This window comes from Nipponia nippon, unplaced genomic scaffold (genome assembly GCF_047370975.1).
Source record: "Nipponia nippon isolate SJK-2023a ecotype South Korea unplaced genomic scaffold, ASM4737097v1 scaffold_3, whole genome shotgun sequence".
Classification (NCBI taxonomy): Eukaryota; Metazoa; Chordata; class Aves; order Pelecaniformes; family Threskiornithidae; genus Nipponia; species Nipponia nippon.
The window spans coordinates 101,162,185-101,183,603 of record NW_028262347.1 but is presented as its reverse complement, the minus strand read 5'-3'; the positions used below and the strand labels follow the sequence as shown (position 1 = coordinate 101,183,603).

The window sequence follows — 21,419 nt, the reverse complement described above, 5'->3', positions numbered from 1 at the left end:
AAAGAATAAATGGCTAATGAATTACAGATGAACATTGACGCAAATTAATCTTCCTGATGTCCCTGGGTTATATGGCAGCCATTTAAAAGTTTAATCAATACACTAAAGTTGAAAACATGCAGGCACTGCAGTTGTTTGGATGTAATAAACATCAGAGGGAAACGGGAGGCTTGTACCCAGTCCATGTATCATAATGACAGGTATTTATGTTTAATGGACTAAATATTTTTTATTGGAAGAGAGCAAATGTCAGCTTAACTTTGTAAGCCCCGCATTCAACTTTCCTTTGAGGTTGGTGAGAGACGGCTGACATGTCATTGAAAATGAAATGTAAAAAAACCAATTGAGACAAAGCGAGGATAAGGAGCTGTTTTGCCAACGAGATGTTGCTTTAATGCTCTGCAACTATTCATTAAATAAAATGTAAACTCTACCATTTCAAACGTTGCAGTAAAATGGTTTACTAGGGCAGACTTTTAATGGTTATTAGGGAAAACAAGAGCCAACCGCTGCCAAATATTCTTTTCTGGGAAACATTTTATTTGAAAAGTCTTTTCCTGAGTTACAATTTCAGAAGATTTATAATTATGGAGCAGTCATTCCCCCCTCCCCCTTTCCTTTTTGAGACAAAGAAAAACAGAAAAATAACTTTCAGAATAACCATTTGATGGTCCTTTTTTCCCCCTTTGAACAGAGTAATAGCTTTATATAAGCTTCCCAGAGGCTTGGATATTAATTGCACTTGAAGTCAATAAATTTTAGAGCCATGTGTGTCCAGGACTTACCCATCATTGCTATAAATGGGGAAGGAGGCTATACAAGACTGCCAGATTCACCAGGCCTGCACAGTTGCTTGGCTATGTGAAAGACCACATGAATTTATTTTTTTTAGATAAAGAAGAACGTTGTTGTCATATCGTTTGGTCTTATAAGGAGGCAAACTTCTTCCATGTTAAACAAAAAGCTGTAATAAATGGAAGAAAAAGGGAAGATCGTGTTTTACCATCTTTCTGTAATCTGTTTTAGTACTCTATTTGTTGGCTGATCTTACCTGAATGGATTCTTGATGGTCTAGAGTGGTCTCATGAAGCTTCTCATAATGTATACTGTCGAACCACTTCAGAAAGGGAGGATGGTCTCAAGCCGATGGGTCCCTGTTTGCTTCTTTGGTGATTAGTTGAACTGGTTTTCTCTTGACTTTGTCATCTCTCTAAAATATTTCATTCAGTTAAATAATTGCTCTTAATAACAGTGCAGTGAGTCATCTGGTAGAGGTTTGATGCCTGACCTCCTACTTTGTGATCTCCAAGTGTATTGTGTTGGCTTTACCAAAAACTGTTTAAGGCAGAAAAGTGCATTGGGGGAGTGGCAGAAATCTCATATTACTACAGAGGCACCTGACATATCTAACTTCTGTTTGGCAGGCAGGCAATTTTATTTTAACAGCAATATCTACCTCAACATCTCCTTGTTATGTGGCATCAGGTTCTGCTTCAGATAAGGTGGCTACTAGCATTGTAAATAAAGCCAGATTTGGCTAAATAATGTTGTAGATGGATAGTGTCATGTTTATAAGGATCGTACATTGCTTCCTGATAATAAAATAATTGTTGAAGAAGCATCTGAAAATGTTACTCTTGTCTACTCCTTGGATGATGAACTATTTGCATTTTTGAGCAAGCCCATAAATAAATACATGTTCGCACCATGAAAAGCAAAAGAATGAAATGAGTACATTGGCCAAAAGTCTGTGAAAGCTGAAGAACTCATAGTGCAGCATAAGGTTGAAATAACACAAAAATGGCCTTTTTTTCTCCTATTCTGCTGACCCTGTGTCACTTGTCCCAAATAGAGTAGCTTCCTAGTCCCGAGGACCTAGTATGGCCTAATCTGATGATGCTTCCAGACATGCTACTTTCTCCTGATCTTACATCCTGCAGTAGGGAGTGGGTTGCTCCTTCTGTTGTATGGCCACACCGCACTATGGCTAGGGTTTATCTGGAATGCAGTGCAAGGCAACTGAGCCATGCCATACTGGTTTATGGCCATTAGAAAGGGTCTGTTGAGTAGTTCTGAGCTGACTTCAATGAGACTGGTGAAGGGGAAAGTTGGAGCCTTATTATTGTCATAATGAAACATCAAAGACTTAGAAGCAGGGTTGCAGTGTCCTGCTGAATTAAGTTATGGTTTGGTTCAGTTTCAAAAATTGTCTTCTGTTTCATAAAGCTCAAAAGCAGTTTTCCAAAACTGCTCAAAAGCAGTAAGCTTTAGTGGCATGTGAAGTAAAACAGCAGGTATCTACAGCAAAACATCAACAAGATTGCACCAGACAGAGGTGGTGCTAGTAGAAAATTGGAGGTAAAGAGTGGGTGACATTAGATTGATTCTCTCTGTCAGATGGAAAACTCTCTTTTCAGTAACTATTCACAACAAAATATGAAGTCCTCTGTAAAATGGTACATTGGGGAGTGCAAGCTGCCACTATCCAGCACACTACTCCCACAGCAGAAGACATAAGTTATTTTCTTGGTCAACCCATTATACTATTTGACTAAATTACTCCAAGTTAGATTTCTACAACAAGAAGCTTGAATTTCAGACAAAGAAATCCCTTTTACTGTGGTTTCTGAATATTTAAATTCTGTAGAGAGCCTGCTGCTATGTATTATAGGCCTAATGGATAAAATACAAAAATAAAATAAAATCTGCTGTAAAAGATTTATTTTAAAGCAAAAAGCAGAAAATGTTAGAACTCCAAGGCTTCACATCTGAAGTGAGGTTCAACTTCATTGAGAGAAAGTATCTAAGGATGCATGAAAAAATATTGTCAAATGACAGAATTATTAAACATGGCTTTTTGAGAGCACTTTTCTTTCAGTTCAAAGTTAACGTGGGTGTATATATGTACTTAAGTACAGCAGCCTCACACAACTGTCTTGAAGATTTACCAGCCCAGACACACAAATCTACCTGCTTACCCTTTGCCTTAATAAGTGATGATGAAAAAAATTTAATGGTGTTTTATCTGTCCATCAAAAAAATTGCCTCTGACTACGGGCTGGTTAATGTTTTGCAAGGCTGATATGTACCGTCCATTTAAGTACATATTTGTGTTTCAGTTTTTTTCCTACGTAGTACCAGTGCAACAAAGATACATGGTATGTCTGTCATATAGTCAAAATCATTAAATAATGATACAAAACTATTAACCTAAAATAATTTTAATCGAAGTGAAAAAGAAGGTAGGAAACCATGATTTGGCAAAGTACCTTTTTCTTTACCATGTTCATTTTTAATTCCTCAGAAATATGAATGTGATGTTAAAGTGTGAAAGCAGTTTGAGAATTATGGCAGTTGCAGCCTGCTTTGAACTGGGACCCACAGCCCTGACAGCTATTAAAAACTGAAGTAACTTTTGGTTCTGATATTTGTATAATGAGCGTATGACAAAAAAGGGGTTTACTTCTACATTATCCTGCAGGTGTAACTCTGCTGTCTGTCAGTTTATCCTGTATTTTATTTTGATGAGGAGATAACATTAGGGAGAAAGAAAAAAAAAAAAAAAAAAGACCAAACTCTTCATCAAAAAGCTTAACAGGAAAGAAAAAAGTCTCAAGACAATGTCATGTATTGCTGGTTATTTGTGATGGTTAAAAGAATTATCTGAAAACAAAGAAGTCTTTCACAATGAATCTAAAACACAAAAGCTTTAATAACATTTACATCTGTGTATCATCCATGTCTCCAAATGCAAGTCATGAATAACACATAAACTAGAGCATATAGGGAACAGAAGTGCTAGCACATCATTTAAAATCCAACACACCCCATCGTCAGTGGAATCAAATACACAGCAGGAATGGTTCCAGTTGATAGACACACAATGAAGTCATTGAAAATGAAAACATATTAATTATGTTCCTAAAGGTTAAGATAGTAATGGCTGAATTCTCTAATCCTGGAATAATATTAATGCCCCAAATCCACGCAGGAAAAGTGTGTAACGTTTCAAAAATGGTGGAAAACTTAGTTTTGAATTCACTTATTTGTCTCTCGCCCATAACTGACTCCACAGCATGGGGGGTAGCAGGGAGAAGAGCAGGAAGTGCAAGACAAAGACAAAACCAGGGAGAATTACCAACAAAAAAAGATGTTCTTGGTCCAAACAAGCCACTTGCACTACATGAGCTAATTGTAAGAATAGACCATTCCTAAACTGCAGCTGTTATGTGCTTAAGCAAACCCTGCTGGGAGAACTGCTTTGTAGGACACCTCTGCTAACACAGACACACAGAGTGTCCTTTAATTCAAAGTGCAGTGTTTAAGGGAAACCTTTTCCACTTCCAAATTTTCCTGAGCTTATTAGAGGATGTGATCCTAGCTTGTCACTCTGACATAGGTTTTCCCTTAAATGTTTTCTGTTTTCATTATCTTTTTGCCTATGTTAAATCAAAACAACGGAGCCTGAAGGCTGTGTGTGTGTGTGTTGGGAAATGAGTAAGGGGGGCTGAGGGGGAATGCTCAGGTTGTGTGATAAAAAATGATAGGTGTCAAAAAAAACCACAAAACACCTAGCTTGGTTGTGGTCATTTTCTTTATACGACAACATTTTTTTGTTTGTCCCTGGGGACTAGTAAGATCACTCATATGGTAGTTAATTTTAGATATATTCTTTTTCTACTCTTCTATTTTATTCTGCCTCCCCCAAATCCTCATCCATGCATCTTTGACACAAGACTATTGCACCTGGGTTCCTAACTATATTAATTCCATTGTGTTGGTGTGCTGAGTGCCCCTGATCCTTAACGTCTTTATGCTGAAACCCAAATCCTCCCAACAGCAAGGGGTTAATTGTCTGCTTTCAATGCATTTTAAAACTCTCAGCTCTTGGGAATGATGTTTCCATGAGGGTTGAATGTAATTACAAAATAATATAGGCACTCTGTCTTATTTTCAGTGAGTGATACTTAAGTCCTTGCTGCTGTTGCGGCATGTGCTTATATTGGGGCTCTACCTTCAGTGTACTTGATGCGAGGTATTTGCAAATTTGAGCCTTTGGGCTTTAAATGTTGTGCTGCTTCTTCTGTTCCTTATTCACTACAGATTATGTATAATTGATGACCTGCATTTACAGACATGGGTGGTATACAGATGTAAATGTTATTATAGCTTTTATATTTTATGTTCTCTCTGAAAGATCATTTTGTCTTTGAATAATACTCCTGTTCAGATTTTGGGGGTTTATCTCTAAAAGAGAATATGAAATGGGTATTGCACATCGTATATTTCTTAAAAGTAATTTGGAATTTTAGGGTATGGGATTGGTGGTGACTGATACACTGCCTGGATGAGATATATCCCTTTGAAAATAACAGCGCCAGTACATGCCTGCATCTGTCTAACCTCATAATTCACTTTCACATTGGGTTATGGATGTCTGCATTCAGTGAGTCTATCTTCCCTTTAGGTATTATTTCAGCCCTTTGAGATAATAAGGAAAGTTTAATTGCGTTGTTAATTGATTTTTTGCACAACATTATTACCTTGATTGATTGCAGAGTTGATGAAAATGTTAGACACAGGCAGCGTAAAGTATCAGCCCAGTAAGGAGTGGGAGCCTTGTGGAGAATAGATAACCTTGATGTTAAGAGCTATATCCTTCAGATATGTCTTCCCTTGACATATTGATGGCCCTTGAAAAGGGAAAAGCTGATTGTATGCAGAATGTAATCATTAAACCCACTTCAGCTGGCTGTTGATTAATTTGTTTTTTCCTGAAGGATCTAGTTAAAGAGAAGGCCTCACTAGTATCAACAGCAGCCATTTTCCAAGCTTCAGATTATTCTTAACCCTCTCCTAGAAGAAAGAAAAATGATACTGTCTTGGTTTAGACAGGCAAATTGTCTGAAAACATTCAGTCCAACTGCAATTTGGGGATTATAACACTCACTTTACCCTGTTAACTACTGCTTCCTCTATGACCTCTCCTCCCCCTGCCTTCAGTATTCAGCTTTGCCACAGCTAGCAGAAAGTCATGTTTGATGTTTTCTGAGTAAGGCCAGTGTCTGTCCTCAGCAGAGATGCCAACAGGGATGTCAAGCTTGTTTTGCCCAAAGACTGAAATACTTCAATAGCATAGAGCTGCTTCCCAGGAGCCTCTCTGAAAGGACAAGAGAGTTCACTGCCCACACGTAAGTGGTTAAGCTTTTCTTATCCCTGAAAAGATCTTTCTTGTATAATTTTTTGTTATTGCTTTTGAGATCTTTGAGGTCTTCAGTAGGGTAGTTGTGCTGTGCATTGCTTCTGTCAGAGAGCATAAAGGATGCTGTGGAAGTCGGTGTGCCCAATACTTACTCCTTCAGGATAGACACTGTTCGGTGCCGCCCCAGGCTTAACAGCAGCAGCCAGGTACCCTGCTGTTGGATAGGTTTAACCAAACAGTGACCACATGTGACTAGCCTTTCCCACTGTGAATTCATGTGATGGTCTAATCCTGGACTACCTGCTACCTTCAGAGCACTTTCTGTTTTAACGGCACCCACTCTGAGAGTGAAGGTGAAGAGTATTACCTGTAAGAGCCATTGCCTAAATGGTCTTCCTGTGGTAGATGGGGCTTCCTTGGCCGAAAAACATTCTCTGGATTGAGGGACAGCTTCTGTATTAAGCATTTCTTCCATTTGTATCAGCAAATGACCCAAGGCATCTAAAATATTTATGCAGCTTTAACCAAGCAATTGGGAATGTCTTGGAAACAGAATGTGGTGGAGGTTTTATCCTTCAGTTAACCGTTTAAAGGATATTTGGTAAAGTAGTAGGTAGCAGGTTATTGCTTCCTGTTTAGCTTGGTAGTCTCAAAGACAGTTGCTGTTAATTTGTGCTTGCAAGTGATACAGTGATCAGTGTTGCTCGATTGTTTGGCCAGATGTGTTTTATTAAGTCCAATGTGCACATTTGCCAGTTGGCTCCTTTTTAATATGGGGACATGTTAACTTACGACATAGTCAAGTCTGACAAATTTGAACCAGCCAAATAAGTGAGTAATATTTCAAGCTGTCAAAGCGAGTGAATACTGATTAACTGACACACTCCAAAAGCTCTCACCAATATCCGTGCTCCAGTGGAAAATGTTTACTAAGCATAATACTTGTTAGAAAGTCTTTGGTGCTTTGACTAAACTTTAATGACTCCAACCCTAATGGAGGGGTTTTAATGTGCCTCTCTCAAGCTATTTCTTAGCCCCCTATCTTTTATCTTTAGCAAAAGCTTCCATAGAGGCTAAAAGTGCACTTGTAAACTATGTTCTGCTGTCCACTGTGATTTAACCTTCAGCCTCCCTCTCATTAGCATGTTTTTAAAAGGAGGCTGAGGAAGGGGGAAAAGAGTTGAGGATATGAAACAATGACAATGTTTTGGCATGCAGTACTAGAGACAGTCAATGTTTGGGAAGTAGACTATGGCCAGTAAGTATTTAGCAATAGCAGATGGTGTTATATGCGATATAACATAGAAAAAAGTTCTGCTAAGAGGCAAGCCCAGACTTAGTCCAGAGAACTACATATTTGCTGAACACTTCGGATGTCTGGATCCAGATGCTTTTCTGATTTCATTTGGTGCTATATAGCAGCAGCCTATAGAGGAGAGAAAGGAGCTCACCAGTTGTGTGGGGTCCGGATGTGTCTTACCAAGTGTCAAATGCCTTCAGCTTCCACTGGAAATCAGGGGTATCCAGGGCCTTGTAGTATCAGCTTCTTAAAAACTGCTTGTTTTTGTATTGGGAAGAATCATAGCAATCGTATCATTAGCAATTAGTTAAATGTTTCCTTTGTTTCTGAGGAAGGGTTTATGGAAAGGAGCAAGTAATGGCATGCAAAGAAGGTTCCCTTAACTGTATCATAATGTGACAGCAGCACTATTTCATTATGCTCTTTAATTTTATTTGAGAGACTTTCTTTCCCAGCTTTAAAAATAAAAAGCAACTTGTCTTTATTTCAGATGACTCTCTTGAGAAATTTCAAACCAATTGAGCCAGACTGAATTTTGTATGGCTTTTTTTTCCTAATGTGAACTCCTCCAGCAGGAACACATTTGAGATCCAAAAGCAAGTTTTACTCATAAGATGAGCCAAATTTATGTCTAAACTCTCCAGAAGGGCCCTGCTGCTCAAATTTTTTTCACATAAGAATTTGTAATTTTATTGTAATGCTTGCAGACTTTCCGAACAATTATTCCAAAAGTTTGCTTTCTGCCCCATAAATCATGGTACATTTGTTTAATTCTATCACAGTTACTAAAAGAGCTTACTTCCCTCTTTTTTTCCCCTTGCATTTTACTGCTAATGCAATCTGTGCATGTTAAAGTTTGTGAAGTACAATATAATTATACTCACTTCCTGTTTTCTTAATGATCCTGTCATTCTTTATGGTTTAACTCCAATGCTGATTAATGTAAGTATTATTAGTAGAATGTAGCCCAAAGTATAGAGCAGCCTACAGAAATGCCATTTTTTGCATATGTTAGCCAAATTAACTGAGAATCTTCTAAGTTAATATGGTGAGTGTACACTGAACAGCTGAACTTTAGTATATGGTAGGGATGGGATTTTACAACCTCCTTTTCCTCCCTTATTCTGAATATATTAGAAGTGTCTTTTAAATCACTTCAGTGATCATACTTTTGCATTATCAAAAATAATAGAAAGATCGTTCAAAACAGCGCTGTAATTTATATTGTGAATGTGAGAGAATAACAAGTGCCACCCCAGCTGCAGTGGAAACCGGTGGTGTAGACGAACGGTCACCTCCCCCCCATACAACATTTTGAGCCTTTTGTTCAGACCAATACCCAGTGACATCCTTTTGTAGCCATCTGTATACACAAACTGATGCTCACTGAGATTAGCCCACCAGAAGTCAGGCTCCTGGGCAAAAGGCTGAAAGCAGAAGTTGTATAAATATAGGCTTTGATCATGACAGAACAAGAAATTGGCTGCAAAACTAACAAACAGTATTGCTTTAATTGTCATATCGGAATATTTAGTTTGCCGGTGTGGTCCGCTTTTTAGACAAATGCATGCTGCCCTCTAGTGCTGATGCTCTCGGCTTGAAGCTGCCTGATGGAGGGAAGCCAGGCAGATGGGTGTGTTTTGGCGGGGAGTGGCTTTTTGCCTGGTTGCTAGAATTGCTAGTCCATTTTGGCCTATTTGGTCATTAATAGAAAGCAATTAAGCTCTTGTGACATTGGTTTAGAGATGAAGGGTATTTAACAGATGTAACCTGACTTGCACTGGGTATTTACAGTAATTTGTTCTGCTTTTACTCTACTACTTTTATTTAGACCATATACGAGAGAATGAGATATATGAAGACGTATTTAAAAGACTAAAACAACTGTGAACCCGTACTTCCTTTCCTCCACCTCTTTCAAGGGTATTCAATGTATCCAAGTTTAAGCATCAGTTCACCCGTAATATCTGGCATACTGATGCTTTCTGTGCACTTGGGTTTCTTTGACTGCAGTACCTAGCTGACTATACAATTTTTGTTTCTGAGTATTTAAAAAAATTTGCTTTAAAATTTCAACATATTCAACAAGAAATATTTCATCGTAAAGTCGGCGTTACTTCCATCCATGACATTACTTGAGAGTGCAAAAATGGTAAAGATGCACTGAAGAGACAAAAGCATTTGATTTTTTTTTGTTTGATGATTTTTGCTTCATTTTCACTAGAGAGAGACATCCCCCCCCCCCCCCCATTTCTCTGATGGTGGTTACAATAAGCATGGAAAGATTCCAAAGAAATCCCAAGTGTGTGACCTTAAATTGTAACAATGATACCCAGAGGAGTATGGAACTGGTTAATGATTTAAAGTATTATGCCCTAAATGCTCCTATTTTAGCCAACAGTAGAGAATCTGTAGACAGCACATGCCCAGATCAAAGCTGATCATGTCAATGTCATTGAAGGAGGGAGAGATACCCTCCTTTCCCCCTTCTCTCCCCCCTACCCTTTTTTTAAACAAAGTATGACATCTGAGGAACAGTGTGTTGATTGTTCCACTGCCAGGATATGCATAATGGAAACATTAGCTCCAAGATAACTTTTAATCTGTCAGCCTAATGGCTCCTTAATGTGTAGAGGGCTTTAAATGTATGTCAGCCAGGGCTGTATAAAGTAATATAGTTTGTGGCCTGACTGGATCTAGATGACTCCGCACCATGACACAATATGGTTTATTATTAAGTATCAGCTCATCAGCTTATTCCCACGGACTTGGACAAGCTTCTCAATTTTCCAGTAACAGATTATGTGAGAAAAAGCTTGCAGTGCATTTTTTTCTTTCCTCTTTTTTTCTTTTACTTTTTCTTTTTTCTTCCTCCCCCTCCCCCACTTCCAAATTACAAGTTTCATCTCCAGCTGCATTGGGAGCCCTGAAGTGTATTTACAGCAGGCTGCACTTTATCACACATCAGCTTGACTGCTAGTTTACACTGAACATTTATGCAGCTCCCTTGGCCCGGGATGCAAACTTCACATCTTTGTATTCCTGTCACCTTCATTGCAATTTTTTCCAACATCCTCTCCCTGTTGACTGCTTTCCTTTCCCTCCCCTACTCTCACTTCCCCACATACTCCCTCTTTTTTCCTCCCTTCCTACAAACAGGCCAGTGAGACTTGACATGTCACAGTACTTGTCTGTGAAGGATACTTGCAATAATTCAGTGTTTTAGTTTGCCTGCTCTGATTCCTCTCAGCTCTAGCTTAGGTGTATAATTCCAACACCATTGCTGTAGACTGGATACAGATTTGATTTTGTGCCTTTCGGTAATTTCTTTCAGTCTGAAAGACCACTTTGTGCCCCATGCTGCAGGGTGTCCAGAGGAAAATATTATCACTTTTTGGCATCCCTGTGCAGGGAGCAGAGCAAAGAGGTAATTCATCTCCCCTGAATGTGAAGGTTACCTTCCTTTAGTGTTGTTACCCACAGAGGGAGAGGAGAATCAGGATCAGCAGTTTGCCACTGAAGGAATGTCCTCCTTCTCCAGGAACCCTGCAATGGACTACATTCCCTAATCCATGGGGACCTCTCTGGGAGTATTTGGGGACCAGTCTCTGAGTATTGTGGCCATGGTGTGGGAATTCTGCTTTGGCCACAGTGAGCTCTCTCCTAAGCCTTCTCAAGCACAACTTCATCCCTTTATGCACAGATAGTTTTGGAGGAATTATGCATTATTTTTGCTTACATTTAGTGTTTCTATCCTCTTAAAAATAAATTAATTAGTTTATAACATAAGAGAAGTTAATATTTGTGCATTTGTTATTTGAGCACTTGTGAGTATTTTATGATACTATTTTAGGGAATTTTTGTTTGGTTTTGGTCTGTTGCTATGATATTTCAGGTCTTTATAAGATAACCCTTCTACAGCATTCAGCTGTAGCACAACCAAAGGCATTCAGGTCCTTATCTGTCGTATGCTCCTCTTTCTGTTGTTCCCTCTGCACTGATTTAAGGAGTCTGGATCCTGTGTCTTGACTCCAACCTGTAGTCTGGCATTCTGGAAACTGCAGTTGCAACAAACAAATTTAATTGTAGTAGTCAGAGATCCTGTCACATTAGCAAGGACAGCTGCAACTCTTCTGTTCTTTTCCTGTGTCGCATTGCAGTTTTTGAGCTTGAGCTTCTCCATACTGACAGTGGTTTGTTTGCTGGGGCAGGGTGAAAGTCTGAGTGGACCTCTCTGAGTTACACACTTGGCAGCTTTTGGGAGGATGTAGTGACCCAGGTTATCCTTTACACCTTTTCCTATCTTCCAAGTGATCTTCTCAGATTCCTGTGTCAGAGAATTCATAGGCTGGATCATGTTCAATAGAAACAATTGTTCTACCAAAAATCAACATGAAGTACAAAAAGTCTGCCTATAATTCCCTCCCTTCTTGTCCTGTAAGTTTATAGTTATAAATTTTTGATTAAATTTGGTCATTTTAAGAACATGAACCAACAACATAACTCAACAAGCACTCTTTTCTGCTTTTGGCTCTAACAGATCTCCAGAAGTAAAGGATTTCTTGTTTCTAATTGCTCAAACTATTGTTCTTGTTTATAAAAATATATTTCTACATAAACAACTATGAAGGCCCAACTATAAATAAATAAATGTCTACAAGTTAAAGCAGATGAATGAACCTTAGAAGACTGACTGACTTGGAAAAACAGTCAACATTTTTGGAAGAAAAAAAAAAAAATCCTTTTTTTTTTGCTTTTCTAAAGTGTCTCCCTGACGTTACAGCCACAAGACTCGGTAGAACTGAAAGTAAGTGTACTACTTGACTCCAAGTACACTTTCTGTTTAGTCTTTTTTTCCTAGCACTGTCAGATATTTAGCATCTCTCCTTTCCTCTCCTCCCACCCCCTCCCAGGCCCCCACCCTTGCGTGCTGTGAAGCTTTGCATGGATCTGTGCTCCCCAAATTTCAAGCTGACTTGGCTGAATGTCAGGCTAATGTTTTTGCAGGTTTGGTTTGGTTTTTTTTCATTTTTGTTTTCTTTTGGTTTTAATGATTCATTGAGGATTACAAAGCAAATAATATGAAGGAGCATGTTTGGAAATATTTTGATATTTTTTTACAGTATTCAGTTGATTTAATGTTCTTAATGATGAAGAGACAATAAATAGCTCAGGTACAATTAGATGGAGTGATATTTTTTTTTTTTTAACTAAAATGACTGTGAGAGTATACTTCATTTAATTCTCCTGATTTAGCAGAAGAAAATAACCGATGTGTTACTGAAGGTGAGAGGATTAGGCTCCTAATTTCTTGAAAATCTCTAGTACTTCATTTCTTATAGAAAGTCAAAGCAGAATTGAAAATTAGTTGTCAACTAGACGACTAGATAAAGTTGTTAGAATTTCAATGAAGATAAATATAAAATGAAAAATTACTAAACTCCTGTACAAAAGGATTTGTTGTTTCAAACCAGCTTTACTTATCCATCAGAGGAAAAGGTTTTTAAGAGTTTTAAATTAATTCAACTGATGGAGGTGTTTTGCCTAGATCAGTAGTGTTGTAGACTTGAAACTGTTTGTCGATGGGTATTTATTCTCCTCTAAATGTTGTAGGTAGGGAATTATTTTCCTTTAAAGGAAGCTTTTATTAATATTTAAGGGAATTTTGCAACTTCTGTTCATTAATTGTAGAAAATGCCCAAGTGCCTATGAAAAAAATTATAATGGTATTGATATTTCATCCTGAAGGGTCTCCAAACAATTTACAGATTGGTAGTATAACCACACTGAAATGCACCCAGCTTCTTGGTGGAACATGGCAGCTGTTTAATAGCCCATAGCAAAACTATACAACAGCAGGTTGTGGAAAAAGAGATGAATATGGATCAAATACAAATTGGCAGTGGAGGATTTAGGTACTGTACTCAAATTAAAGTTAAGAAAAGTGGAATTCCACTAGAATATTGAGTCTGTGTATGGAGTGCTACACTTTATCTGACCACAGCTCCTAGTATGAGGACCTGTGGTTAGCCCATGTGAAAGACAGGCAGAGGATTGTATGCTGAAACGTAATCCCGGATGTATACTGTAGACCAATGTGTTTGACAAACAAATTTAATTGTGAATACTTTGCTGTTTGCACTTGCATAGGGGCTTATTAAAAACATTTGATGTTAAAATGGGTGCCTGAGGGGGATCTTGGGCAGATGTGGCAATAGCTTTTGATAGGGGTGGCAAAAGTTTTGGCTTGACTACTTAGTTTTAGTAATTACTGTTTAAAGAAAACAGAACGCTACTGGAGAAGGCTGTGTTGCTAACAGCTGCCTCAGCTGTGATGGCTGAGAGGTGGTTTTTTTATAGATGTAGATCATTTATTTGCTAGGGAAAAAGGTGAACCAAGAAAGGCAACAAGATGCTACCAAACAACAATTCCCTTATGTCACTATTGGCCTGAGCTGAATTTTGACCTGTGACTGAGGCTGTATGATCTATAGGTCTAGCACATCCCATTGCAACTTCTTTTTACCATTTTCCATATAATACATGAAGATCTGCAAACTTTTTTTGCTCTAAGAAAGTGTATGGAGGTCCAACTGCATCATAGCTGTCTGCAACACATGCCCAATTTAAAAGGAGCAAACATGACTTTAACAATTTTTAATGTGCTTTAGTATGCATGTATGTATTTATTTATTTATTTGGATAATTGCGTTTTCCCTCAGCTAAGGAAAAGCTGGTGTTGCTGACATTACAATGTGTTTGTGAAAAAAGACTGATACCACAGCACATGCAAGCAACTGCAAGGCCATTACTTACCCAGCATAATTAGAACATCCATTCCGAAGGGGGAAAACATTTAAAAGATAAAGAGTGAATTTAAAAAATGATTCTTCCCAATGCATTTTTTTCATAATTATAATTTTAACAGCTTGTGGTGATGGTAGAAGCAGCTACTATAAGAAAAATTAGAAGCCTCATTCGGGGAAGATGATCCCTCAAGAGACCTTGTGTTGTCATTTCTTAAGAACTGCAAGCAGAGACCTCATTCAGGATGCTGTGTGTTGTTTTGATGTATAGGGGGTATACTTAGCTTATTATGGCCAATGCTGGATATTTTAATTAAAAACCACCACAACAGCCACAGATGTATTTTCCCCCTCATTCCTCCCCTTGTCTGTGTGCAAAAACACAAGTGTACTCGTGCTCCTGAACTGCAAGGAAAGAATACCATAGCAGATAGGCAGGAGAGAAGCAGTAGGTTTCCTAAATTCATGTGTGACATATCTTAGCATCAAAATTCTCATTACAGCACACCAGTCTTTTTGTAGTTCTCCGAGTTTTCTGCGGTTGCCAAAGGGAGGTGGGAAATGGAAAGGGAAAACAAAACAAAACAAAAAGACAACCAGTCACTGCGTTTAATTTATGAGCAAGATTATTGTTTTACAAATAACCTTCATGATAAATAAAGTCTCGTGGCAACAATTTCAACTGTGCTTTTATCAAGACTCTCTGAGCAGTGTGTGTACTATGCCTGGCAATCGAATCACAGCTGTGTGCCTGGGCAGGGGATCTCTGCGGAGACAACACTTCCTTAATTTAAACAATTGTAGGCTGCAGGAGTTCAAAAATTTCAGCTGACTTTAACTGTCACTAGCCCAAGCACCTTTATCCCCAGGCGAGCAGCAGCAGCTGGATTTCATTTCCTGCTGCCAGACTGTCCGACATCTTTGCTGAACATCCCGGGAACTGAGCGTCTTTACTTTAAGGATTTTATTCAAGGTGACAGCTCCTCACACTTTAGCGTTCAGATCACCTCAAGTAGCTGAGATATCAGTGAAAATGAGAGCACTTCTCCAGCAAACTCCAAATTTAGATTGACTGAGGTTATCCTTAGGCCTCTAGACCCAGCCTCCATGACAGCACAGGCCTGCCAGTAACTTTAAAACTACAGTGGAGTTTGTAATGATGTCTGGGGAGAAATATTCTGCTGGAGCAGTGGAGGATACTATAAGCGATAGGAAATGATGTCAGATTTAGTTAGGGCTGGAGACAGTGTTAGAATATACTTGGCATAATATGGCACCGGTATCTCTGTCAGCATCTCTGTTTTCTGTCACCGCACACAATCCCAGGCCTGTCTGTAGTCCTGACAGTGTCTTTTCAGATCAGGTTATTGCCAACTTGGAGACTGGCTCAGCGCAGCACCATACAGCTCCCTTTGTTTGAAGTCTGCCCTTTTGTCATTAATGCACTTGATGTCTATTTAAATCTGACTGTGAATGCAGTATCTGTTTTCCTGTCAAGAGATCATTGACAATATTAATACCTCATGTCCTTGCCTCATTTTCTAAGCGCTGACACCTAGCTACAGTCTCCAGCATTCATCAAACAGCACTCTCTCACCAGCATCTCTATAAACAGTCTTGCTTCCAGTTCTTAAGAAATGCAGCAGACCTCAAACAAGACTTTTATCAATGCCAGTGAAAAAGGAGTCTGAAGAATGCCATTAATAAACTGTTCGTATCCTTTACATTTAGAGCTCTAAATGGCCTTGTTACCAACCTAATGCCTGCTGCAGTTTGACTTGGAATATCATCTGTTTAGCTTGCTTTTCATTAGACACTTGGTTAGGAATGACAATATCATCCCTTGAATGTGGAAACTGCTCCACTAGTGAAATTATTGAAATTGAAATTATTGAAGGAAGCTCAGTGGAGGAGGGGAAAGGGATCAGGCAGTGTACTATATAGTCCCCATTTGTGTTATCCTGAACAGGAATGCGTTTTTCACAACAAATCACAGGCCTATCAATTTTTTTTTTTTTTTCCATAGGAATGTGTTACTATCCTGATGTCTTAGAAGGAAAGAGGAGCATGGGTTAACATTAATCTTGCACAGCCCATGCCTCCCAAGGCTTTAGTTGCTTGTCTGACGGACGTTATACTGGAAAAATAGATGCAAAATATAAAAGCTTGCATACTTAATTCATACTGCAGGTGAGGATAGTATTTGCTATGTGAGTCCTGGAAAGTCAAAACAGCAATGAATTGAGGATCTGCTCCTCCCTCATCTTCACCCTTTATGTAAGGCAGTATTTGTCTCCTTTGGGCTAGGTTATGTTTGCCCTCATGGGGGTGAGCTATGTACTTCAGTGATTGCTGTGTTGAGACACTCCCAAGGTAGAGGAGACTCTTTCACCTTCCTTCCGTGCATGGGAGATGACTTTAATTTGACTATATGTGCCTGTGGGCATAAAGAACAACTCTGCTAGTAAAATTTAGCATCTTTGCAGATGTTCACAGGTGGGATGTGACTGTGAACTTACGCTTTCACATACCACTTAGTACCACCAGAGGGGATGCTTTTGAATAAGGTAGTGAGATCTGCAGGTGTGTGTCTCACCCACAGCAGTTACGGTTTCCTCAGACATCTTGCTGCCTGTACCCACTGAGAATAATGTGCCTTGTCTCCCAAAAGCAGTGTTCTGGCTAATTTTTGAAAGCATCCTCTATGTACTGATATTTAGCATAATTTATAATTGCATCTTGCTCATGGGATGTTGTTTGCAGAGCTACTTTGGAAATGTTTTATTAAATGTTTATTTGTGCGTCTGGGAAAAACGCTGGAGTCTGGAGGGCTAACCATTAGGAAGTCCCAAGTTCTAGCCCGCGTCTGTCAATGACTTGCCTGTGGATTTCAGCTGGTCACCTCAGTTCTCTGCCACTGCAAAGCAGGGATGGCTTTAGGTGCTTGCAGGATGACTTTGTGAAGGTTTGAAAGGTTTTTCCTGGATCCACATTAAACTGCAACTATTTGCTGCTTTTTTCTTTTTGGTTTTAATCATCAGGAAAACCCTGTAAACATGCAGCAGGGAGATTACAGAGAGTACAAAATGTAACTTCAACCCAGACTTTCTGGTTTTCAAAAGCAGGAGAGAAGCACTGTGATTTAAAATACAGTGTATGATGTTTCAGTACTATGCCATTCCATTTATAAAGACATTTGTGGATGTATGTTTAACAGGATAGCTCGTGAAGGTATTTGAACATGTTTTCCCAGTAGATTCAAAACTACCGACTGAAATGGTAATACTGAATATTTCACATGCACAAACTTTCTTTTGCAGGACAAGGGAAAACTGTTCCCTTCCCTCCTTCAAATTTCCCTAGTTAAGTGCTTTATTTGTGTATTATGCCACTGCTGTCCTAATTGTAATTAATTTCCTTTTTATTGTAGGTGTTTTGGGAAAATGCCGCTACATTTACTATGGAAAACATTCTGAGGGCAACAGATTCATCCGAGATGACCAGCTATAAAACACAGTGTTGTTTTGTGCCTCTTCCATGCCTCCACATAAGAAGCACAAATTGCATCTAAATTTTAAGCATGTAACTAAAGTCCTCTAGTGCCTTCTGCTGACTTTGCCAAGCCTGTCAAGATCATCCTTCTATCTTAGCCTGAGTAGTCACATAGAGATTGACATGATTGCCTTTAAGCAGGTCCCATCCACCAGTGTGACAGACAGCTGCAGCCAAGCACCCAGCCTGACAGGAGGAGCACTGTGATGGATTGCCTGGTCCAATTGCTGCTCGCAGAAGAGCAGGGGTCACACCTGGGGCTTCAGTGAGCATGCTCCATCGGTCAGCGCCTTAGCAAAAGCAGCGTGTTTATCTCCATCTTGCCTATTGAGTGAAAGTGGCTGGTGATATCAAAATGTTTATAAAGAGAGAGGCTATAATTTCAGATGAAAAAGCCCTTATCTGTTCTTATTTTTTTCCCTGTGGATTAAGTGCTTGTGTTTCTATCATCTCATACGTGCTTACACAAATCCTTTCACAGTTTTGTTTCTTTTTCTGTTTGGTGTCCTCCCTCCCCTCCCAAATGAGCCTAGATTGGATTATTTTTTCTTTCAACAGGGGAAAAAAAAATATCCTGAAAATGTCAGCCATGCAAAGTACTATCAATTGTATATTAGTTTATATGCAAAGGAAAAAGATTTAAGTAATTTTGCAGACAAACAAAATTTGCTAATTCTTAAATTACATCTCAACATTTACTAACTCTGTCCTTCAGAAAAGCGATCAATTTTTAATGCCGTAGAATAGTGGCACAACTGAAATGTATATATTTGGAAGAAGCCCTCAGTTGTGATATTGACAGTGTGTATTATTCCTGGTTTATTGCACAAGATATTTTTAACTTGTACAGAGGTTACATTTAGAATTAAATGCTTAGATTTGGAAAGAAAAAAGTGCTTAAAAAGAGTGATATAAAATAAAATTGCCACCAGATGGATATGATTATTCAGAGGGGAAAAAAGTCAATAAAAGTAACTGATGGAATTAACATAATTAACAGCTTTACTAATACATTCTAGTGAAGAGTTCTGATTAATCCCTTTTGATGTCTATGGAAGAAAAGCTATTGTCAAATTTTCAGTGGAAAAAATAAAAATGCATGGCATATTTCCTGCTTTTCTGATAAAGAGGTTGGGCATATTTAGAATCATGAACTTGTTACTGTGAAAAAAATCCCAATACTTCATTACATATATTGTGTTGAGTGCTACTAGAATCAATAGGATCGGCCAAGGAATATGCAAAGATTCTGACTTCTGGGCTTTTCCAAACCCATGTATATTGATGCCAGTTGAGAACCATCACTGTCCAGCTGTTCTTTGCTTGTTTGAAATTACTTGGTGGTCTTTATTCACTTTCCTGGTTGAAAAAATGTCAGTTTTTAGAAGCTGCCTACTTTTGAGGGGCTATTATCAGCTAGTGTTGCAGGTGGAAGTGAACTGGATATTGAAGCCAATTGTGAAATCAGGTTTGACCAATGAAAAAGAATAAGACACTGGCAGGGTGACAAAGGAAAGCTTGCTGCTGCTGAAGGTTTTAGTCCTTACTCAGTAAATGGAAGCCTTCACTCACTCTGAAAGTCTATAATAAATCTTTAACAGATAGTTAAAATTAGTGATGAACAGAGAACGATCCAGTTAAAATTAGTGATGAACAGAGAACGATCCAGTTCACATCACCTGTGGTTCAAATTGAGCTCTGAGCTGTTTGCCATACAAATTGATGTCTGGAAAGTGCGTTTTGGCCACTTGTAACGCCTCTGCTAATGTCATACGTGGCTACAAATGAAATGCCAATTCATATTAGAAGTCCTACGGGATATTAGGTAAAGGAAAACTACGTGCCTCTTTTTTTAATCAAAAATATCATTAGAAATGTTTAGGGCACTTGTCGTCTCTCTTGGTTACAAAAATAACAGCAATCCTAGTTTGTTCATATCATATTGTCTGTTTTGAAGTCTCCACACATTTTGGCCATGGCATATTACAAGCAGCAGGGTTCTGAATAGGGGTGTTTAGAATAACCTAATGTCTCTTTCAGTCTAGTTGCATATATGTTCTTGTCTTTATACAAGGCTTTAACCCTGCCTCAAACAATAAACAGCACTTGCAAACTGACCGCATGATTTTTCCATCTTTATTTTGCTTGTTTACTTTTCCTAATGTCAAAACCATTTGTATCATTTTCAGGAGTGTTTTCTTCCCAGCAAAGCTTTGGAGGCAAAAATATTTTTGGAATGAGATGTGATCAAAGTCTCTTCCATTTTGTTTTTTGTTTTCACTTGGGAGATTGTATACCTATAGTTAAATATGGTAAAGCCCTAATTAAAATTTGCTCAAAGGGACTTCACACTAAATGTCACTGATTCTGGAAAATCAAAAGGATAATCTATGAATAATTATTTTATATTACTAACATGTATTAGGATATTATTTAAAAACAAGCATGGATGTTTATTACTGTTTATGCTAACATAATTCTTTTTTAATATGCAGAGCGTTTTATTTTCAGATATCTTCTGCTGAAGTTCTGTTTTAAGAGCTAGCAAACTTTTCAAACCTGGGGTTGCTATCTACACTTCGTTCCTTCCCAGTGGGAACTGCACCTGAATTTCTTAACTGAACTGAGTATCATTTAGGATGAAGGTTGCAGTAAAGTAATCTAAGAAGAAATTATACTCTCTCTTTTACTTCCCCTTCTCTATTCATGGCACATCTTTCCTTCTCAAGATTAACTAACTAGGCTATTAAAAATAAATTTGCCTACAAAGCTATAAGGATTTTAAAATGTGTATCTTTCCAAGGAACCACTGCATTCTTAGTTCTTTTTGTTGTCACAAGAAAAATTTCGGCCAGGCGAAATTGATCGTTAACAAGGTTTGAGATCCAAGGTGTGCTTGAATAAGTAATCTTCAAATACCACAAATTTTCTAAAAAAAAATATCCATACTTCAGTCTTATGTTCAGTCTTGTGATGACCAGTACTTTGGCTTTTGGCAGACATCATGTCTTCACAAATGAAGACTAGGAGGCAAATGGTTTTACTAGGAGCTGCCTGTAGTAGCTGTACTGAGTGCATTCCTAACTTTATGCGTTGAAAATGTCAATTCCTAACCTTTTAATTAAAAATAAGAAAAAAATCCAAACTACAATATTGAGGTGAAATTTTAAAAATAAATGACCTTCAGTGAAAATCCTACTGTTATGGATACACAGACCTAACTTTGAGCAAACTGGCTCTAATTGCATGTGTTGCATGCATAAATGATTTATGGGATTGATGAAAGTATGTTACTACTGAAACCACTTTTGTCTCCTTTGTTAGGCCCGAGTCTCTCAATACTTATTCTAGTATTTGCTTTACTCAAACCGTGAGTCCCTTTGAAGTTAATGTTATTATTCAAGAGAGTTAGGGTTACTAGTATTGGAAGGCTGGTATGCAGCTCCCTTTTTAATACATTTGGTTCTCTGAGCAGAGCATTACATGATTGCTGAATGTTCAATTCTCACGTCATCTTTGCAAATGAAAAATCACTGTATGTTGATCTTATGTTGCTCCC

The 21,419-nt window shown here is 38.3% G+C and overlaps 1 protein-coding gene across 1 annotated transcript in view; it reads left to right on the top strand.

Annotated features, from left to right (window-relative positions):
* LRMDA (leucine rich melanocyte differentiation associated) overlaps positions 1-19,976 on the top strand; it is a 694,523-nt gene extending 674,547 nt beyond the window's left edge. The window contains exon 7 of the mRNA XM_087764921.1: positions 17,739-19,976. Coding sequence (XP_087621047.1) covers positions 17,739-17,818 — 80 coding nt within the window. The 3' untranslated portion in view covers positions 17,819-19,976. The remainder of the gene's footprint in view (positions 1-17,738) is intronic.
* Positions 19,977-21,419: the final 1,443 nt, after the last annotated feature.